This window comes from Prunus persica, chromosome G1, assembly GCF_000346465.2.
Source record: "Prunus persica cultivar Lovell chromosome G1, Prunus_persica_NCBIv2, whole genome shotgun sequence".
Taxonomy (NCBI): Eukaryota; Viridiplantae; Streptophyta; class Magnoliopsida; order Rosales; family Rosaceae; genus Prunus; species Prunus persica.
The window spans coordinates 35,356,757-35,374,460 of NC_034009.1; the positions used below are offsets into that span (position 1 = coordinate 35,356,757).

Here is a 17,704-nt window from a genome sequence, read left to right on the forward strand (position 1 = left end):
CTAGACCTAATAAAGAATGTTGAGGTGAGGTGCAAGCCATCATAGGTCCAGAAACATCAATGCAGGCCAACTTTGTAATCAGCCTTGGCAACAAAGCCCACGTTCCCATAATCTCATATTCATTTAGCAACAATCCCATCTCTCACTTCAATCAGGAGTTCATACTTCTTCAGAGCTGCACAAAATGACTCATCTCAAGTGAAAGCCATGAGTGCCATCATCCAAGCCTTTGCCTGGAGAGAAGTAGTTGCCATCTATGTTGACAATGAGTTTGGGGAGGGAGTCATACCTTCCCTCTGATGCTCTGCAAGAAGTTGATGCTCGAAGAGCCTCCCCTGCCGGATTCTCAGCTGGAACAGGCTCGTTGAAATTTGGGAATACCATAGTTCTGCGATGGTTAGGATGAGATACCACTTTAACCATGCATGCATGAGTTCATCTTATTTATACCTCTCCTTTTTTACCTTTTTCAATTTTTCAGGGCAAGAGTGAAACACTTCAGACATTATCCTAACTAGATATCTGATCCGTTTATGTTCGAATTGCCACTCCAGACTACTGGATGTAATAACTTGTAATGTTTCAAATTTGCAACCCCAATCCAGCTCTCTCTCTCTCTCTCTCTCTCTCTCTCTCTCTCTCTCCTGCTGAGGTAACTGGCAATATCTAACCTTTTCTTTTCTTAGATATAAGTTTTGGTGGTGTTGTATAATTGTATATGGAAAAGTCATTTTGGTCATGTATATTTTCTTTATATATAGTTTTAACAGTTTGTTTCAGTAGTGTTCATCTTGTGTGTATTTGACTTGCGCCCCAAACTTTCTTCTTTATCCACTGATTAAACCTTACAAAACAAATATTCTCCTTATAGTGTTGAGGAGAAAATGAAGATTTGGTTATTTACCTTGTACATCTGGTTAAAGTTATCCATGTTACTAATTGTTTATAAATACACAAAAGATAATATACAATGCCTAGCTATGTTATTTGATTAATTATCATACAGCAATTATGAAAACTTAATAATTCTGTTCCACTAATTAATTGTGTTCTTGAGCTCCTTCATGACTTCTTCACATTTCTGGATATTATTGACCAACAACAACCGGTAATATTCCTTCTCTGAAGAAAGGTGAGTGTGGATTTGTGGGGTTTGAATGGCCAATCGACTCTGGGCTTGGTGGGCGCGTGCTGTTATTGTTTGGTGAAGCCTCGACACATGTAGCTATACTGCCAGCATTGTACATGTATTTTCCATCTTGAGAGTCAGTCTTTCTAAAAGTATGGGAGCTGAGGTCTTTTTGGTCGAAGATTCTAAGCATCACCTTGATTCTTTTCCATGCAGAAGCTCCTGTTGTCATGAACATGTGCCAATGCCTATTACAGAAGGAGGCTGCAAATATGATGAGAGATAGTGATGAAGAGACCCCGGCAATGAGGAAGAGACCCCAGAAGCTATCAAGGCCAAGACTGTTGGAATCTGAGATGGTGGGTTTTGTATCTGAACATGTTGCATTCCCCGCAAACCATTTGTTTTCAATTTCCTTCATGACGTCTCCCTCAGTCAAGTTCAGAATCGCCCTCGAAACGTCTGGTACTAAAGGTGAACCTTTGGGGAAGACCTGGTACATTTGTACAAAAGAAGAAACATTAACTGACGCCACGTACGCATGTGATACAAATAGCGTTATTCATGTGTTAGTAATGTGGTGTGCAATGTGTTACAAGAATGTGCTCATGGAGCGTTACTTGTGAGAGAAGTAAAGAGAGAGAGCTTACAAAACCAAAGCCATCAGTTTTGAATATTGGGCCAATCATGGTGTATTTGGAGCAATACTTTGCAAGAAAAAGCTTCATGTTGGGGGTTTCATCAATAGCGGCTGCAATGCCGCCGTTTGCACTCCTGTTTGTCAAAAGCTCATGGCATTCATCTGAAGATTTATAAGGCCTCAACTTGTTAGGATCAACACCCCTTTGGATCAGAAGCTCACGGACGAAAGATCCCTCGAAGTACCCGATATACTCCTTGTTCTTTATAAGATCGCCCAAATTGGAAAAAGTTGGCTGAAGTTGCTTAACTGTTAACAGTGAAGTTAAACTTGCTGTGTAACTTTGAGTCAGTATCAGCACTACAAACACCCACACGATCACCACAAACCTTGCCAAGTTGCTAACCACCTTCTCCCCTGTAAATTAATTCAAGTAAAAATTGATGAAAAAAACAATTAATTGTGGATTTTTAAGCATAAACATGAAACATGATGAGGTTGTGGTACTTACGCTGTGCAAAAACCATGGTTGCGAAAGAGAACCAAAAGCTTGTGCCGATTTGGTGGGAGGGAGGGCCACGAAATTCTTCGTTAATACGGTGTTCAAGAACCCAAACAGCGAAACCAATGAAGATGAAAAAGCACAAACTTGTGAGCCAGAGGTCCCATGTCAAAGGCTTCAAGAAAATCCATGCATTGCTCTTGCCGTCTTTCATTGGCACCACCATCACAACCCCTGATTCTGTGTATGGCAATGTGAAGTCCACATACAAAGACCTGTTTGCTCTAATTGTTGTGTCTGCGGCCAGTGCATAGAAATTCTGTTGAACAAATAAACAAGCCAAAATTTCAATTTCAGCAGATTATAAGTACTTCAAGTGATCATGAAGACTGAAATCATTGAAGAAAATGAAGTTCACATTAATTCGACATACCCCGAGAAAAACTTGTTGGACCAGATCATCGTAGCTGCCAGCACTTGTGCCATCAGGCTTTGCAAAGGGAATGAAGTCATAAGTAACAGCATATGGTAATCCAGCCATTGCAGCATTGAAGACGTCGATACAGAATCCGAAAACTTCGGTTGTGTTAGCGCTAGGACCAGGCACCACCTTCACAAACTCAGCAAAACCATCAATTACAGGAACTCCTACTCTCAATCTTTTGCCGTTTGTGGGAATCTCCCATCCCTTGGGAACAGAGGGAGAGTCCCCTGGCCATAAAATAGGTGCCAGATTAGATTTAGAGGTTGAATATGGACCATTTGTGTTTGTCAAATTCAATTTTTTCTCAAGTCCACTCTGTGGTTTCCAAAACCCAATTGTTTTTGCCCCATTCCCAATCATATTAACCAATTCAAAAATGGAATTTTGTAATTGCCCATCAACAAAGCTGAAATCCCCAGAGAGGCCTCTAAAGTTAGTGCTTGACAAGGATTGGCAAAGTTCTGGACCGTTTTGGGAAACCCCAAAATATTCAAGATCAGTTGATGAGTTGGTTGAAGCATTCGCCTTTTCGAAGCCAAAGTTTTTAGTCCCAACATTTTCAACTGCCATGGCTAATGCAAAAGCAGCATCATAAGCCCAGAGTGCAGGAACATCTAACTCAGCATCAATTATGGTTGGATTGTCCTTTTGGAATTGCCTTTTCCATCGATCTCTAAAATCGACAAGCTCTTTTGTTTGTGGCTCATAGGTCCTCACACCCAATGCGCCCTGCAGTGAACTGATTGTGGGAGCATATATTTTCGTCTCCAATCAGGGCACGCCACGTGGAAAAGAAGATTATCTCTTTAATTAATTAATTAAATCAATTTATCTGGCTAATTAATTAATTGGGATAAATATCTTAATTAATATGATATTATCTTTATTTAAAGAGATAATATCATTAATTAAGATATTATCACAATAAAGAGAAGATAATATCATTTAAATCAGATATTATCTTCTTAAGAGATAATGTCTATTTAATTCAGATATTATCAGGCCCATTCCTACGAAACCCTAGCCCCGAGGCTCCTATAAATAGACGACCTCATTCATCATTCAAGGTACATCTAAACCTACTCCTTATACCCGAGAAAAAGACCCGAAGCTCTCTCTCCATCTCCACTCTCCATATTTTCTCCCCAAGGCTCCGGCCACCACACACGGCTCCGGCCACCCGGTTTACACCCTACATAAAACTCCGTACCCTTTGCTTAGCTATTGTTTTCCTACAAACACTCGAACTAACTTAGGCATCGGAGGGCCTTTGGCCAACACCCCCCGGGTGTGGTCTATTTACTCCAGTCTTTTTTACAGGAATCGAGGAAGAGAGAGAAGGAAGATCGAAGGTTGAAGGATCTAGAAGCGAATATTCTCCCGTGAGATTATTTGCACAAACATTTGGTGCTTTCATTGAGAGTGCGAGTTATACTCAACGCGTGCTCAAGGAATCCGTTCCTCCTATTTTCCAATCCACCGAAGCCTTCCAAACAACCATGGTTGGAAGCAAGCGCACGAGGAGCAAAACCGCCGCTATGGCTCAATCCGTGACGGCCCAAAGCTACTCCTCCCACGATCCCGCGATCGACATGGCGGCCCCACCACCTATCGCCGCCATGAACCCTCAACAGCCACCCCGTGTGACTGGAACCACCGTACCGGCCTCCGCCGCCGTCGTACCGTCTCAAGGCCCCATGGCCGGACCTAGCCACCTTCATAGCACCACCGTTGAGCATGGTGGAACCTCACATCCAGTTGGGCTAACTACCACCGTCGACTTTGGCCCAATCTTGGAGCAACTTCAACCATTCCCTCCATTGCCTCCACGCTCGACGCATGCTCCCACGCACACATCCAACGAAAACCTAGCCCGTGTGCAATTAGGCTCTACACATTTCTCTCCTCCCGATCCACGAAGTCAAGCAGACCTTAATCTGAGAGTTGACCAGCTAACTCAGAGAATGGACGACCAAAACAATTTGATGAGGCAATTCTTCAATCAAATAAACTTGGCTCAAAACCTTGGCCTTGGACAACAGGGCGAAGAGAGAAGGATAAACGAACGCGCCGATAGGCAGTTCGGCGGGAACCAAGCAGGTCGAGCAGAAGTAAGCAGACAAGGAAATGCGCAACAACGAGATCAGCTCGCGGACATGTCGCAAGCATCCGCAAGTCACACTCAGAGCAGACGAAGTTTCCCATCCAGATTGAATTTAGGGACCAACGTGCGCGATAGGCTGGGCCCAAGACCTGACATCCACGCTCGCCTGGGCCAGCATGAAGACGTTCATGAAAGGCTAGGCTCCCAGGGAGGTCAACTTGACGGCCATCGAGACGAGGATCGAGAAGAAAGGCGCTCTGCTGCTCACTCACAGAGAAATATTCACGAAAGGATAGGCCCCCAGGGAGGTCAACTCGACAATCATCACAATGAGGACCGTGAAGAAAGGCGCTCCGCTACTCGCTCTCGAAGAACCAACTCTCGTCACCAAGCTATTGGAAATCCTTCGCAAGCGCAGTCCACCAACACGCCGCCTAGACAGCGCAACCGAGAAGGTCGACCCTCGCAAGCCAATGACGAAGTCAATCAGCATCGTCTAAATCGCGAAGGTCATCAACATGACCGACTAGCCATGCGTGCAGAAGACGTTGAAAAGCTTGTGAATAACCGACTTCGAGACTTAAAGATTGGCGGAAATTTCGAAGACGCACTACGCATTGAGGTAGACCAAGCAAACTCCTCACCTTTCACCGCCAAAATCGAGCAGGCTCCCCCCCCCACAAAGATTCTCAACGCCCTCTTTCACATGCTTCAAAGGCGATTCCGACCCTGAAAGTCATCTGAAGCATTTCAAGAGCCTTATGATCTTCTACAAAACCGAAGACGCGCTAATGTGCAAGGTGTTTGCAATGACTTTGCGAGGAGCAGCTCAAGATTGGTTCCATACCCTGCCATCCGGGTCGATCAACAGCTTCAAGGAGCTTACTTACGTCTTCACTAAAGAATACACTTCTTATCGGACGATCAAGAAGAACCCTGACCATCTGTTTAACCTGCGCAAGAAGCCCGAGGAATCCCTTCGAGATTACATCAAGAGGTTCAAAGCAGAAAAGGCCAACATCGTAGGGTGCGATGACCAAATCGCATCCTCTGCATTCAAGAAAGGTCTTCCAGCAGAACATGACTTATACCGCGAGCTGACTATCACTCCCAGCCAGACTCTGGCAGAGGTCTTGGCGACCGCAGAACGCTACGCACTCTGGGATGACGATCGAATCGCCGCGAAGAAGTCCACTGAGCAGGAAGATCGACCGGCCAAACGGGCAGAACAAAGAGGCGACAGGCTTGGCAGCAGGGACAAAGACAAAGGCAGGTCACGCCCACAAAGAGAGGCCACGACGAAAGAGAACTACACCAAGTTCTCTATCCCCATACATCAAATTCTAGCCCAAGTGAAGAACAAACCTTGGGTAAAAAGACCGCCACCCTTGAAAGGAGATCCGGACAAGAGGGATACCAAAAAATATTGTGCCTTCCATGCGACACATGGGCACAATACGAATAATTGCTTTGCTTGGAAAGCGCATCTCGAAGAACTCGTAAGAGAAGGACATTGCACGGAGTTCATCGCGAAGCAGGCCATCCAGCAGATAGAAGACCGCGATACCGCGAAGGAGCCACCCCAGAAGGTCATAAGGATTAACACAATCCTAGCCGACTCTGAGAAGTCCGGACTGACCAACAAAGAAAAGAAGAGGAAGATCAAACAGGCTACTATGATCTCCCAAGTCTCAACTAGCTTCTCACTGGCAGAAGACGATCCCGTGATCGGCTTTCAAAAGAAAGACTTAATCGGCCTTGATCTACCGCACAACGACGCCCTTGTCATCAGCATTCAAATCGCTCAGGCCATGGTCGACCGAGTCCATGCAGATGAGGGCAGTGCAGCCAACATCCTACAATTGGCAGTCGTCCAACAGATGGGCTTAGAGGCAAAGATCAATAAATCAGCCAAGTCCCTGACTGGTTTCAATGGCGCAACGACGGTTACCGTTGGCACGATAGATCTCGACGTCTACTCTCCACCTGTAATCAGCTCGCAAACGTTCATGGTCATTGATGAAATCTCACCCTACAATGGCATTCTAGGCAGACCATGGATCGGCCAGATCAACGCCATCACCTCTGCCACACATCAGAAGATTCGCTACCCAATCCCTGGGGGCGGTATCGGCCAGATCAACAGCGATCAGGCAATGTCAAGAAAATGCTCAGCTCAAGGGTTGAAGAAAAGCAAGCAAACACAGTTCCTCCCTGTGAATTAGGCAGATCTAAAGGGAGTAGAACAAGCAGAGGAGAAAGCAGATCTCATTCCTGACGGCCGAGCAGACCAGAAAGGAAAGGGAATAGCTACTCCCCAATAGCAATCAAAGAATCAGGACCAAGTCGAGGGAATTCGTCCGGAGGTCTCTCCTGAAGAAGGATGGAAGCCCGAAGAGGACGTTGAGCTAGTACCCCTTGATCCTGACAAGCCAGAGAGAAAAGCGCGGATCGGCTCGCGCCTAAGCCATGAGGAAAAGATAGAGCTTGCAGCCTTCCTCCGGAACAACAAAGACGTATTTGCATGGTCGCCATCCGACATGCCTGGCATCGATCCCCAGATCATCTGCCATCGCTTACACGTCAACCCAGCCATCAAACCTGTAACGCAGAAGAGACGTAACTTCGCCCCCGAGCGGGTTGCCATCATTGAAACCGAGATCGATAAGCTTCTAGCTGCTGGTTTCATCGAAGAAGTCTCCTACGCAGAATGGCTGGCGAACATTGTTCTAGTGGCAAAAAAAGATAAAGGTCTGTGGAGAGTGTGCGTCGACTACACCGACCTCAACAAGGCATGCCCTAAAGACAACTTTCCACTGCCTAGAATTGATCAGCTCGTCGATTCAACTTCCGGCAACCAACTGCTAAGCTTCATGGACGCCTACTCCGGCTACAACCAAATCATGATGCATGAAGATGACAAGGCTAAAACCTCTTTCATCATCGAAAGAGGTACATACTGCTACAAAGTCATGCCCTTTGGGCTGAAGAACGCCGGAGCAACCTACCAAAGGCTGGTGAACAAAATTTTCAAGGAGCAAATCGGCAAGACTATGGAGGTCTACGTAGACGACATGCTAGTCAAAGCTCCCGAGCGAGCAGACCACATCAAGAACCTTGCCGAGGCATTCAGCCTACTCCGAAAATACAACATGAAGTTGAACCCGAGCAAATGCACGTTTGGAGTCTCGTCCGGCCGATTCCTGGGATACTTAGTCACCCAAAGAGGAATTGAAGCACATCCAAATCAAATCAAGGCTATACTCAACATGAAGTCACCTGCCACAACAAAGGAGATACAAAGTCTAACGGGTAGGGCGGCAGCCCTCAACCGATTCCTCTCAAAATCTACCGACAAGTGCAGGCCATTTTTTAAAGCCTTGAAGAAAGGACATAGGGACAAGTGGGATGACGAGTGTGAAGTAGCTTTTCAAAACTTGAAAACCTACCTCACTTCACCTCCCTTACTCTCAAAACCGATACCAGGCGAAGACTTGTACATCTACCTGGCGGTGTCCGACTCAGCTGTCAGCTCAGCTCTCATCCGAGAAGAGCTGGGGGCACAACATCCGGTATTCTACACTTCAAAAGCTCTCATTGATGCAGAGACTCGCTATCCGAAAATGGAGAAGCTCATTTTTTCGCTTGTAGTTTCCTCGAGAAAACTAAGGCCCTACTACCAAGCACACCGGATAATTGTCATAACAGAATTTCCTTTGAGATCGATCCTCCACAGCCCCGACGCTTCTCAGCGACTCATGAAATGGGCTATCGAACTCAGTCAATACGACCTCCTCTACCGGCCGAAGACTGCTATAAAAGCCCAAGCTTTAGCAGATTTTGTTGTAGAGTTTACTCCGACAGCCGAAGAAGAGAAGATGGTCACGAAAAGCAAGGAAAAAGCAGACGACACCTCCCCTGCCAATTCAAACCTACCTAACGACATGTGGCAATTGCATGTAGACGGAGCATCAAATCATAAAGGATCAGGGGCAGGCGTCGTCATAACCACCCCAGACGGAACCTTGTTGGAACAAGCCATCACACTAGGCTTTTCTGCGTCAAACAACGAGGCAGAATATGAGGCATTGCTCGCAGGACTGCGCCTAGCAAAAGAACTGACGATCAAGAGATTAGCCATCTACTCAGACTCCCAGCTGATCACGAATCAAGCCTCAGGCGAGTACATGGCAAAACATCCAAGAATGATTCAGTACCTCGACAAAGTCCAAGGACTTTTGAAAGAATTTCCTACTTTCACCATCCAACAAGTTCCACGGGCAGAGAACACTCATGCAGATGCGTTGGCAAGCCTAGGATCAGCGTTGGACACCCAGTTCAGACGCTCCATCCCAGTCGAACACCTTGACCGAGCAAGCATCGATGAAATAAAGCCAATCGACTCAATGCAGATCGATGAAGACCCCAGCTGGCAAGACCCCATCATCGACTACTTGGTGAATGGAAATCTGCCAACGGATAAGTCCGAAGCTAGGAAGGTCCAACAGAAAGCCGCGAGATATTACATGCAAGGCGACAAACTCGTTCGCAGATCATACTCCGGCCCTCATCTCACTTGCATAAAGTACCCTCAAACACTTGAGGTCCTCTGCAAAATTCATGACGGCGAGTGTGGCAACCACTCTGGGGGCAGGTCACTCGCCCAGAAGGCTCTAAACGTAGGCTATTTCTGGCCTACTATGCGCCATGACTCTACTGAATATGTCAAAAGATGTGATCGCTGCCAACGGTACAAACCAGTTCCTAGTCTGCCTGCCGAAATCTACCATCCGCAGAACAGTCCGTGGCCTTTCATGCAATGGGCCATCGACTTAGTAGGCCCCATGCCAACGGCACCTGCCAAGAAAGAAATGATGATCGTCGCCACTGATTACTTTACTAAATGGATCGAAGCCGAAGCTCTATCCTCTACTAAAGAAGATGATGTGGAACGATTTATCTGGAGAAATATTATCTGCCGGTTTGGCTGCCCACAATCACTAGTCACCGACAATGGCTCGCAATTCATCGGCAAGCAGATCACTGCCTTCTACAAAAAGTATGGCATCAAGCAGCATTTATCTACCTCAAGATATCCTCAAGGCAACGGCCAGGCCGAGGCATCCAATAAAATAATATTGGACTGTCTAAAGAAGAGATTAGAAGGCGCCGAAGGAAAATGGGTAGATGAGCTCCCTGGCGTACTATGGGCTTATCGCACCACCAAGCGGAGATCAACTGGCGAAACCCCGTTTTCCCTCGCCTATGGAACTGAAGCGATCATTCCTCCTCACATCACTGTCCCTTCTATAGGCATCGAAGTGGGCAGTATTGAGCAGAACTCCGAGCAGATGAGACTCAACCTTGACTTACTTGAAGGCGAGCGCGAGAAGGCCATTGTCCGAGTCGCCTCCTATCAACAGCGGTTGAAGTCTTACTACGACAAAAGAGCCAAGATCAGACAATTTCAACCAGGCAACCTTCTCCTAAGAAAGGCCTTCATCACTGCACAAAGACAAGGATCTAAAAAGATGAAACCCAATTGGGAAGGCCCTTACATAATCAGCCGGTCCGGGGGCAGAGGAAGCTATACGCTTGACACCATGGAAGGGAAGGAGATTCCGTGACAATGGAACACCTACCATCTCCAAAGATACTATCCATGACGCTTCCTCCTACCTGCTCAGTCCCCAGCAAACGACTGAGTACTGTACATTTCTGAAAAAGAGAAGCAACTACTGCAAATTCCAGAATGTGCCACAACAAAAGACAGTTGCCCATAAGGAGCGTCCTAAGGGAGACGCAGGGTGACGACAAAACGCGTCCGTTTGGAGACGTAGCCCTTTAAAAAAGCGTCCTAAGGGAGACGCAGGGTGCGCCAGGAATTTCCTAAGGGAGATATCCAGGTTCCTATCCGTTTTCTAAGGGAGGCAGGATAGTCACACAGTTGCCCATAAGGAGCGTCCTAAGGGAGACGCAGGGTGACGACAAAACGCGTCCGTTTGGAGACGTAGCCCGCTAAAAAAGCGTCCTAAGGGAGACGCAGGGTGCGCCAGGAATTTCCTAAGGGAGATATCCAGGTTCCTATCCGTTTACTAAGGGAGGCAGGATAGTCACACAGTTGCCCATAAGGAGCGTCCTAAGGGAGACGCAGGGTGACGACAAAATGCGTCCGTTTGGAGACGTAGCCCGCTAAAAAAGCGTCCTAAGGGAGACGCAGGGTGCGCCAGGAATTTCTTAAAAGGGGGTCACCATGCTCTCTGCGGGAAATATCCAGGTTCCTATCCGTTTCCTAAGGGAGGCAGGATAGTCAAAAAAGTTGTCCATAAAAAGCGTCCTAAGGGAGACGCAGGGCGACGACCAAAAGCGTCCTTCGGGAGACGCAGCCCACAAAGCAGCATCCTAAGGGGGTTGCAGGGTGCGCCAGGAATTTCCTAAGGGAGGTATCCAGGTTCCTATCCGTTTCCTAAGGGGGGCAGGATAGTCAGACAGTTGTCCATAAGCAGCGTCCTAAGGGAGACGCAGGGTAACGACCAGAAGCGTCTTAAAGCGTTTTCTGGAAAAATGCAGAATACGCCCGGAGTCCCTCAAGGGGGACCCTGGCTTTTGCCGAAATCCCAAGGGAAATACACAGCAGGACACTAACCGGTTACTCAAGCAGTTCACAAGACAATGTGCAAATTGAAGTTGAAAAAATAACGACTGAAATTTCCATAGTAAAGCGACCAACCGGCCAAGTTCAAACAAAAAGAAGATGGTCAAAACAAGACCAATTATTCTAAACAAAAAGCAGACTACAAAAGCTGAAAAGAAATAAAGAAGTCTTCTTCTACTCCGAAGCGCCAGCAGGAGACCCCTGATCTGCAGCCTCTTCAGTGTCCACCTGATCAGCCACGCTCTCGGCAGCTCCACATGCATGATCCATGACGTCTGCCGCCGCCTCATCAGCTGCATCATCCTCTGCTCCATCTTCTTCAGCTACTGCCTCTTCAGCCACCCGCTCTTCAGCCCCTTCGGTGTTCGCAGCATTATCCTCCTCACCTTGGACAGGGGGCAAGTCAGGATAGAGCATCTCGATGTCTTCATCTCCAATGGCATAGAAGGGATCATATCCAATTGTGCAGTCCAAGTAGCCCAGCTTGTACGCATCCATGACAGCATCGGACTTGGATTCTTCAGCAGACTTATGATAGGCATGAAATCTAGCCAAAAGCTTGTCATAACTGTGAGAGATGTCGGCATTCTTGCGCTCAAGGCGGAAATAAGCATCTTTTCGACTTGCCAAGTCAACAGCAGAAGAGCTCAGCTCGGAATCTTTCTCAGTAAGGGAACTCTTCAGCTCAAATATCATCGCCCGCAAATCAGACGTCTTCCTCTCATAACGAGTCTGCTCGGCAGAAAGCTTGCTAGCCAGCTCAGCATTCTTCTTCTCCAACTCACTAAGCTGAGCAGAAGAGGGGGCAACAGCAGACGACGAGTTCCGGATGGTCTCCGCAGCAAAAACCACTCCTTTTTGAAGCAGATGAAATGTCGCTTCTCTTTGTTTTTCCAAGGAAAGACTTGAAAAAGTACCGAGATCACCAGCCTGACGGACTTGATCAACCAGCTCAGCACAAGCGGATGGACTTGATAGAAAGTGCGTCTTAAGCAGATCAGACACGCCCGCATCCCCTGTAGGGCTAGGCTTGTCCACCTTTGGATCAGCCGCTGATGTCGCAGAAGAACTTTTTCCCCGAGCAGATGACTCTCTTGCTTTCTTAGCCTCTGCCAACCTTACTTCCAAAGGAACTGACGAAGATGAATCGACTCCACGCTTGACCGCTTGTGACTCAACAGTTGGATCATGATGGTTGGATGGATGAGCAGACCTCGCACATCGACCTCCACTCTTCGACTGGTGCAGACGACCCGAACTTCGGAGAGGAAAATCAGCATCTCTTGGCTTCTCAACAGGTGACCTGGACCGTGCACGAACTACGTCGCGGAGCAGATCACGATCTCCAAACTCATCAGCAAGAGGCTTAAGGGGAACATCCCTAATGTTGCGCATACCACCAATCTTCTTGCTATCGGCACCAACAAGATGTTTGACTCTGGCAGATGACGCGGGAATAGCTCCTACTTGGGTTTTCTCAGCAGAAGGGAACCTTGGCTTCTTCCTCAACGGAGACACATTCCTCGCCCGCAAAGAAGTAGCTGGAGTTCTCGAAGACTTGACATCGGCCTTCCTTTCTGGTGGGGGTTCAGCAAAGCACTCATCTTGTTCAGCAGATAGATCATCAGGGTCCGGACCATTCTGCTTCCATCTCTCGACATCCTCGGCAGGGGGCAGACCACCATCCTCCTCCACGCCCTTGCTTCAGGCCCAGCACGCATATGCTCCAGCCCAGGCCATGTAGCACCAAGACCAGCATGCACATCATGCTCCATCTGATCCCAGCATCAATTCCCCAGCTATTTGGCAGCTATCGCTCACGAATTGCAACTCATGCTGGACCATCTCCTTGCTGCAAAAAATAAAAATAAAAATAAAAATATATATATACGTACATATATATTTTTACAGGCTCGACTTACTTGGGATGCACGACAACTCCTCTCCTCAACAAGCAGTACAAATTCTCCAAAATCTTTCTCAAGCCAGAAGGTAGAGAAGTTAAGTTTGCGATATGAGAAAGAGTGAAAAGAAGCCCTGTATTTATACAGGTTGGACAACCCGGGTCAAGAAGGAATCACAAACTCATTCCTACTGGGAATCCAACTCCAACAACAGTCAGAAGCCTACACCAATTGGAAATCCAATCCGCGAAGGAGTCCAACTCACATAATAAAGCCCAGACACAGTTGGAGAGCCCGAAAAAAATAATTTCATCTCCTACATGCCACACAAGCGCCATGCAGAAGCTGGGGGCATTTGTGGGAGCATATATTTTCGTTTCCAATCAGGGCACGCCACGTGGAAAAGAAGATTATCTCTTTAATTAATTAATTAAATTAATTTATCTGGCTAATTAATTAATTGGGATAAATATCTTAATTAATATGATATTATCTTTATTTAAAGAGATAATATCATTAATTAAGATATTATCACAATAAAGAGAAGATAATATCATTTAAATCAGATATTATCTTCTTAAGAGATAATGTCTATTTAATTCAGATATTATCAGGCCCATTCCTACGAAACCCTAGCCCCGAGGCTCCTATAAATAGACGACCTCATTCATCATTCAAGGTACATCTAAACCTACTCCTTATACCCGAGAAAAATACCCGAAGCCCTCTCTCTCCCTCTCCACTCTCCATATTTCCTCCTCACGGCTCCGGCCACCACACACGGCTCCGGCCACCCGGTTTACACCCTACATAAAACTCCATACCCTTTGCTTAGCTATTGTTTTCCTACAAACACTCGAACTAACTTAGGCATCAGAGGGCCTTTGGCCAACACCCCCCGGGTGTGGTCTATTTACTCCAGTCTTTTTTACAGGAATCGAGGAAGAGAGAGAAGGAAGATCGAAGGTTGAAGGATCTAGAAGCGAATATTCTCCCATGAGATTATTTGCACAAACACTGATGACTGAAGCATTCATGGTAGTTAAATGATTGGTCATTCCACTAGCCATGATCCAAACATAGTCTCTATCCATCATATCCATCTCTTGTGCCTTGGCGAAAAGGCGAGAGCCAAGAGAGGGCAACATGTGCACGATGAAGACTCTAGTTTGCATGGTCATTAGCTTGTAAAGCTCTGCAACAAGTTGGTCATCAGTTGCCTCTGGAGGTATGGCGCTTCGGTAAGGGACCCGAGTTTGAACTTCTTGCAAGGCGTCTACCAAGTAGGGTATGACTCCCTGGCCATACTCGTTGTCTATATAGATGGGGACAGCTTCCCTCCATCCAAAGGCTTGGACAACAGCACTTATGGCCTTGACTTGGGAAGAGTCATTTTGTGCAGCTCTGAAAAAATATGAACTCCTAATGGAAGTGAGGGAAGGACTTGTTGCTGAAAATGAGATTATGGGCACTTGGGCTTTGTCTCCAAGCTCAATTACAAAGTTGGCTTGCATCGATGATTTCGGTCCTAGGATTGCTTGTACTTGATCATTCTTTATCAGGTCTAAAGCTGTTTGATCAATACCAAAAATACAAGTTTAAAAAAAGGGACAAGAACTTAATTGCTGTGCATCTTTTCATTTAAAAAAATAGTCTTATCAAATGAATAGAAGGGTCAAACTTATATAGATGGCAAAAAGAATCAAATTGTTGAAAATTCAAAATGAAAAGCAAAGGAGAGAGAAAGACCTGCAGCAGCAGCATCTACAACATCTTCTCTGGAGTCTCTGATGCTTAAAGCCAGCCTAGTTGTAGAGGAACCACGAGAGGTATAAAAGTCTGAGAGGCCCAAGTTGATGCAGCTCAACCGAACTTTTGTGTTTGTTGAATCAAGGTCATCAAGAACCACACCAACATTCACTGGGATTGTTGTTCTGTTCTGTCCCCTGACAACCAAGGAAAATTCAATGCTTAAACAAACAAGGAAGAAGAAAGAACCAAAGAGGTTGGTTGCTTTCCCCATCTTCATGTTTCTATCTGTTTTCGCAAGCTTCAATGATGTTTTTCAATCCAAAGAGGCTTATATAGGATGGAAGGATGGTTGACCAAATACTAGGATCCAAATTTCTGATTCAAACTAATTGTATACGAAAAATTAATTACGAAATACACTATTAATCATTTGATTATATATAGCAATTTCTTGCTAAACTTGACGGTCTTAACAATGTGTTCTGAAGAATCTTGAATCTTGAATCTTGACCAAATCAAAGTACTAATTGACACGTGATATTGAGAGAGATACTGAGCTGTTCATACCAAGTCAAAGTATTGGTTTATGAGCAGCACAGTATCTCTTTCGTTTTCTTAGTCTCCCTGAGCTTCTGGAAAGCATTGGGATATTTAAATGGCCTAAGTACTTGTCAAGGTTAAGCAATTGGTCAGTGTTTTTTATTTTTAGCTAATATAGTATCTTTTAGTTGATTAAAAAAATAGGAAAGTTGATATAGATCTAAATTCCGATTGAGAAGTTGGGTTTAATCCTCGGATTTAGTGACTTTGATACAAGTCCTTCGACTTTTGTGCCACATAAGATTACATTCCTTTTTTAATATTTTCTGATATAATATTTTTATTTTTATTTTTCACCCTCATATTTTGTTCCAATGTTGCCCCTATGCCTTGAATTGAGTAATAATAATTCACGTGATAATTTGAAGCCATTTACCACATTTGTCATTGAATAGAAAAGGAAAATATATCAAATATATCCCAAGTAATACGTGTTGTCATTTAGTATGGGTTCTGGTTAACATTTATGGGTATAATTAAACCTATGAAATGTGTGATATAAGCTACCTATTACACAGGTATTCGTTGTATCTTTGTTTACATTGACTGCCATCTTGTGGTAGAGGTAGAATATGAATTAGTTACCTTTAATACAGGTATCGCATTCTTATAGGCATAGTTTGCTAATGCTACCTACACAACATGTAGGTGTTTAAGGAAAACGAATCATTTCCATAAAAAATAAAAAAACAATTATAAATAATTTTTTATTATTTAGGGATTAAAAAATATTTTGTTTCGTTTAATTTAAGATCTACATTCAAATTCATGAGTTTTTTCAAAGGAGAAGGTTCAAATATGAAAGGAAGGTTCTTCCTCAATTAAGTTAGAAGCACCCCTGACTGCATCCAACCACTAAGGGAATCTATTCAACCCTATGTGAGGAACTGCACTCCAACAACCCAATGTCAGAAGACCCAATCCTATTTTGTCAACAACTGATTTCTTACTTTTGACAATCAAGTTCCTAAAATTTTCATACCCAAAAAAATCTCCATTACTGTAGCAAGAAATCTGCAACGACTAGGACGAAATCTGGAGCGTTTTGGATGGAATGAGCATGATTGTAGGAAATAACCATGAAAGTTGGGATGTGTCGATCTATTTACCTTTTCTATTTAATGGCATTGGAAGTAATTAAGTTTAAAAAGAAAGACAAACTCTTTGTTTATATGTACACACGTTGACTTGGAGGACTTCTATTGAGGAGTCCAATATTGATGTCATGTATCTATTATATCTAAACAAAATAGGACCTGCATCTAATAAGCCCTTAAAAAAATCATTGGGATATGGATGAAAGCCAACATGATAATTATATCCACATACAAAATCAGGTTAAAATCCATTTGTGGCCGAATTATGAATGCAATTTTCACTTGATTAAAAAAATTCCAAATTTTAGTTGGCAAAAGATGAAAGTGTCTCATGATGAGAGAAAATATTCTAATTTCTAAGTTTCTTGGCTTCTAAGTTATTTCGGTGATTGTGAAGCCTCAACTTCAACACCCAAAATCTTCTAAATTATAATCTTTTGTTTCTTTTGTTTCTTTTCTAATCCTAGTTTTAAGTGTTGAAAATGAGAAAATTGAAGAGAAATATTACTTGGAAAGGTTCAGCGGAAAGGAATTGAAGTCAATTCATTCAAGCGTTTGAAGTTTGAAGAGGAATTGAAGTCAAGTGATAGTAACAGTAGCAACTGACTCAGATGTGCTAATTAACTCATTAAAGATTCAGTTGCTGAGCTTGGCGTGCTTTGAATTGTAACTAAAAAATTAAGTTATAAAAAGTAAGGAACTTTTCAGTTGCTGAGCTCACTTTGCCTGACTGTTCATAATCATTATATTTAAATGCGTCTTGATCATATGGTTACCGTTTATAATAATAATAAGGATTTTAACTGATTGTGACAAGAAAACAGAAATGCTCTCGGA

At 44.6% G+C, this 17,704-nt stretch overlaps 1 protein-coding gene across 1 annotated transcript; it reads right to left on the reverse strand.

The window, feature by feature from the left end:
- On the reverse strand, positions 1,089 to 15,441 carry LOC18793293 (glutamate receptor 2.7). The gene is made up of 7 exons (XM_007224473.2): positions 15,168 to 15,441; positions 14,437 to 14,988; positions 12,300 to 12,303; positions 2,705 to 3,494; positions 2,281 to 2,590; positions 1,780 to 2,186; positions 1,089 to 1,622 (listed from the first exon to the last, which is right to left on the reverse strand). The coding sequence occupies exons 1-7, from the start codon at positions 15,439 to 15,441 to the stop codon at positions 1,089 to 1,091; spliced, it is 2,871 nt and encodes a 956-aa protein (XP_007224535.2).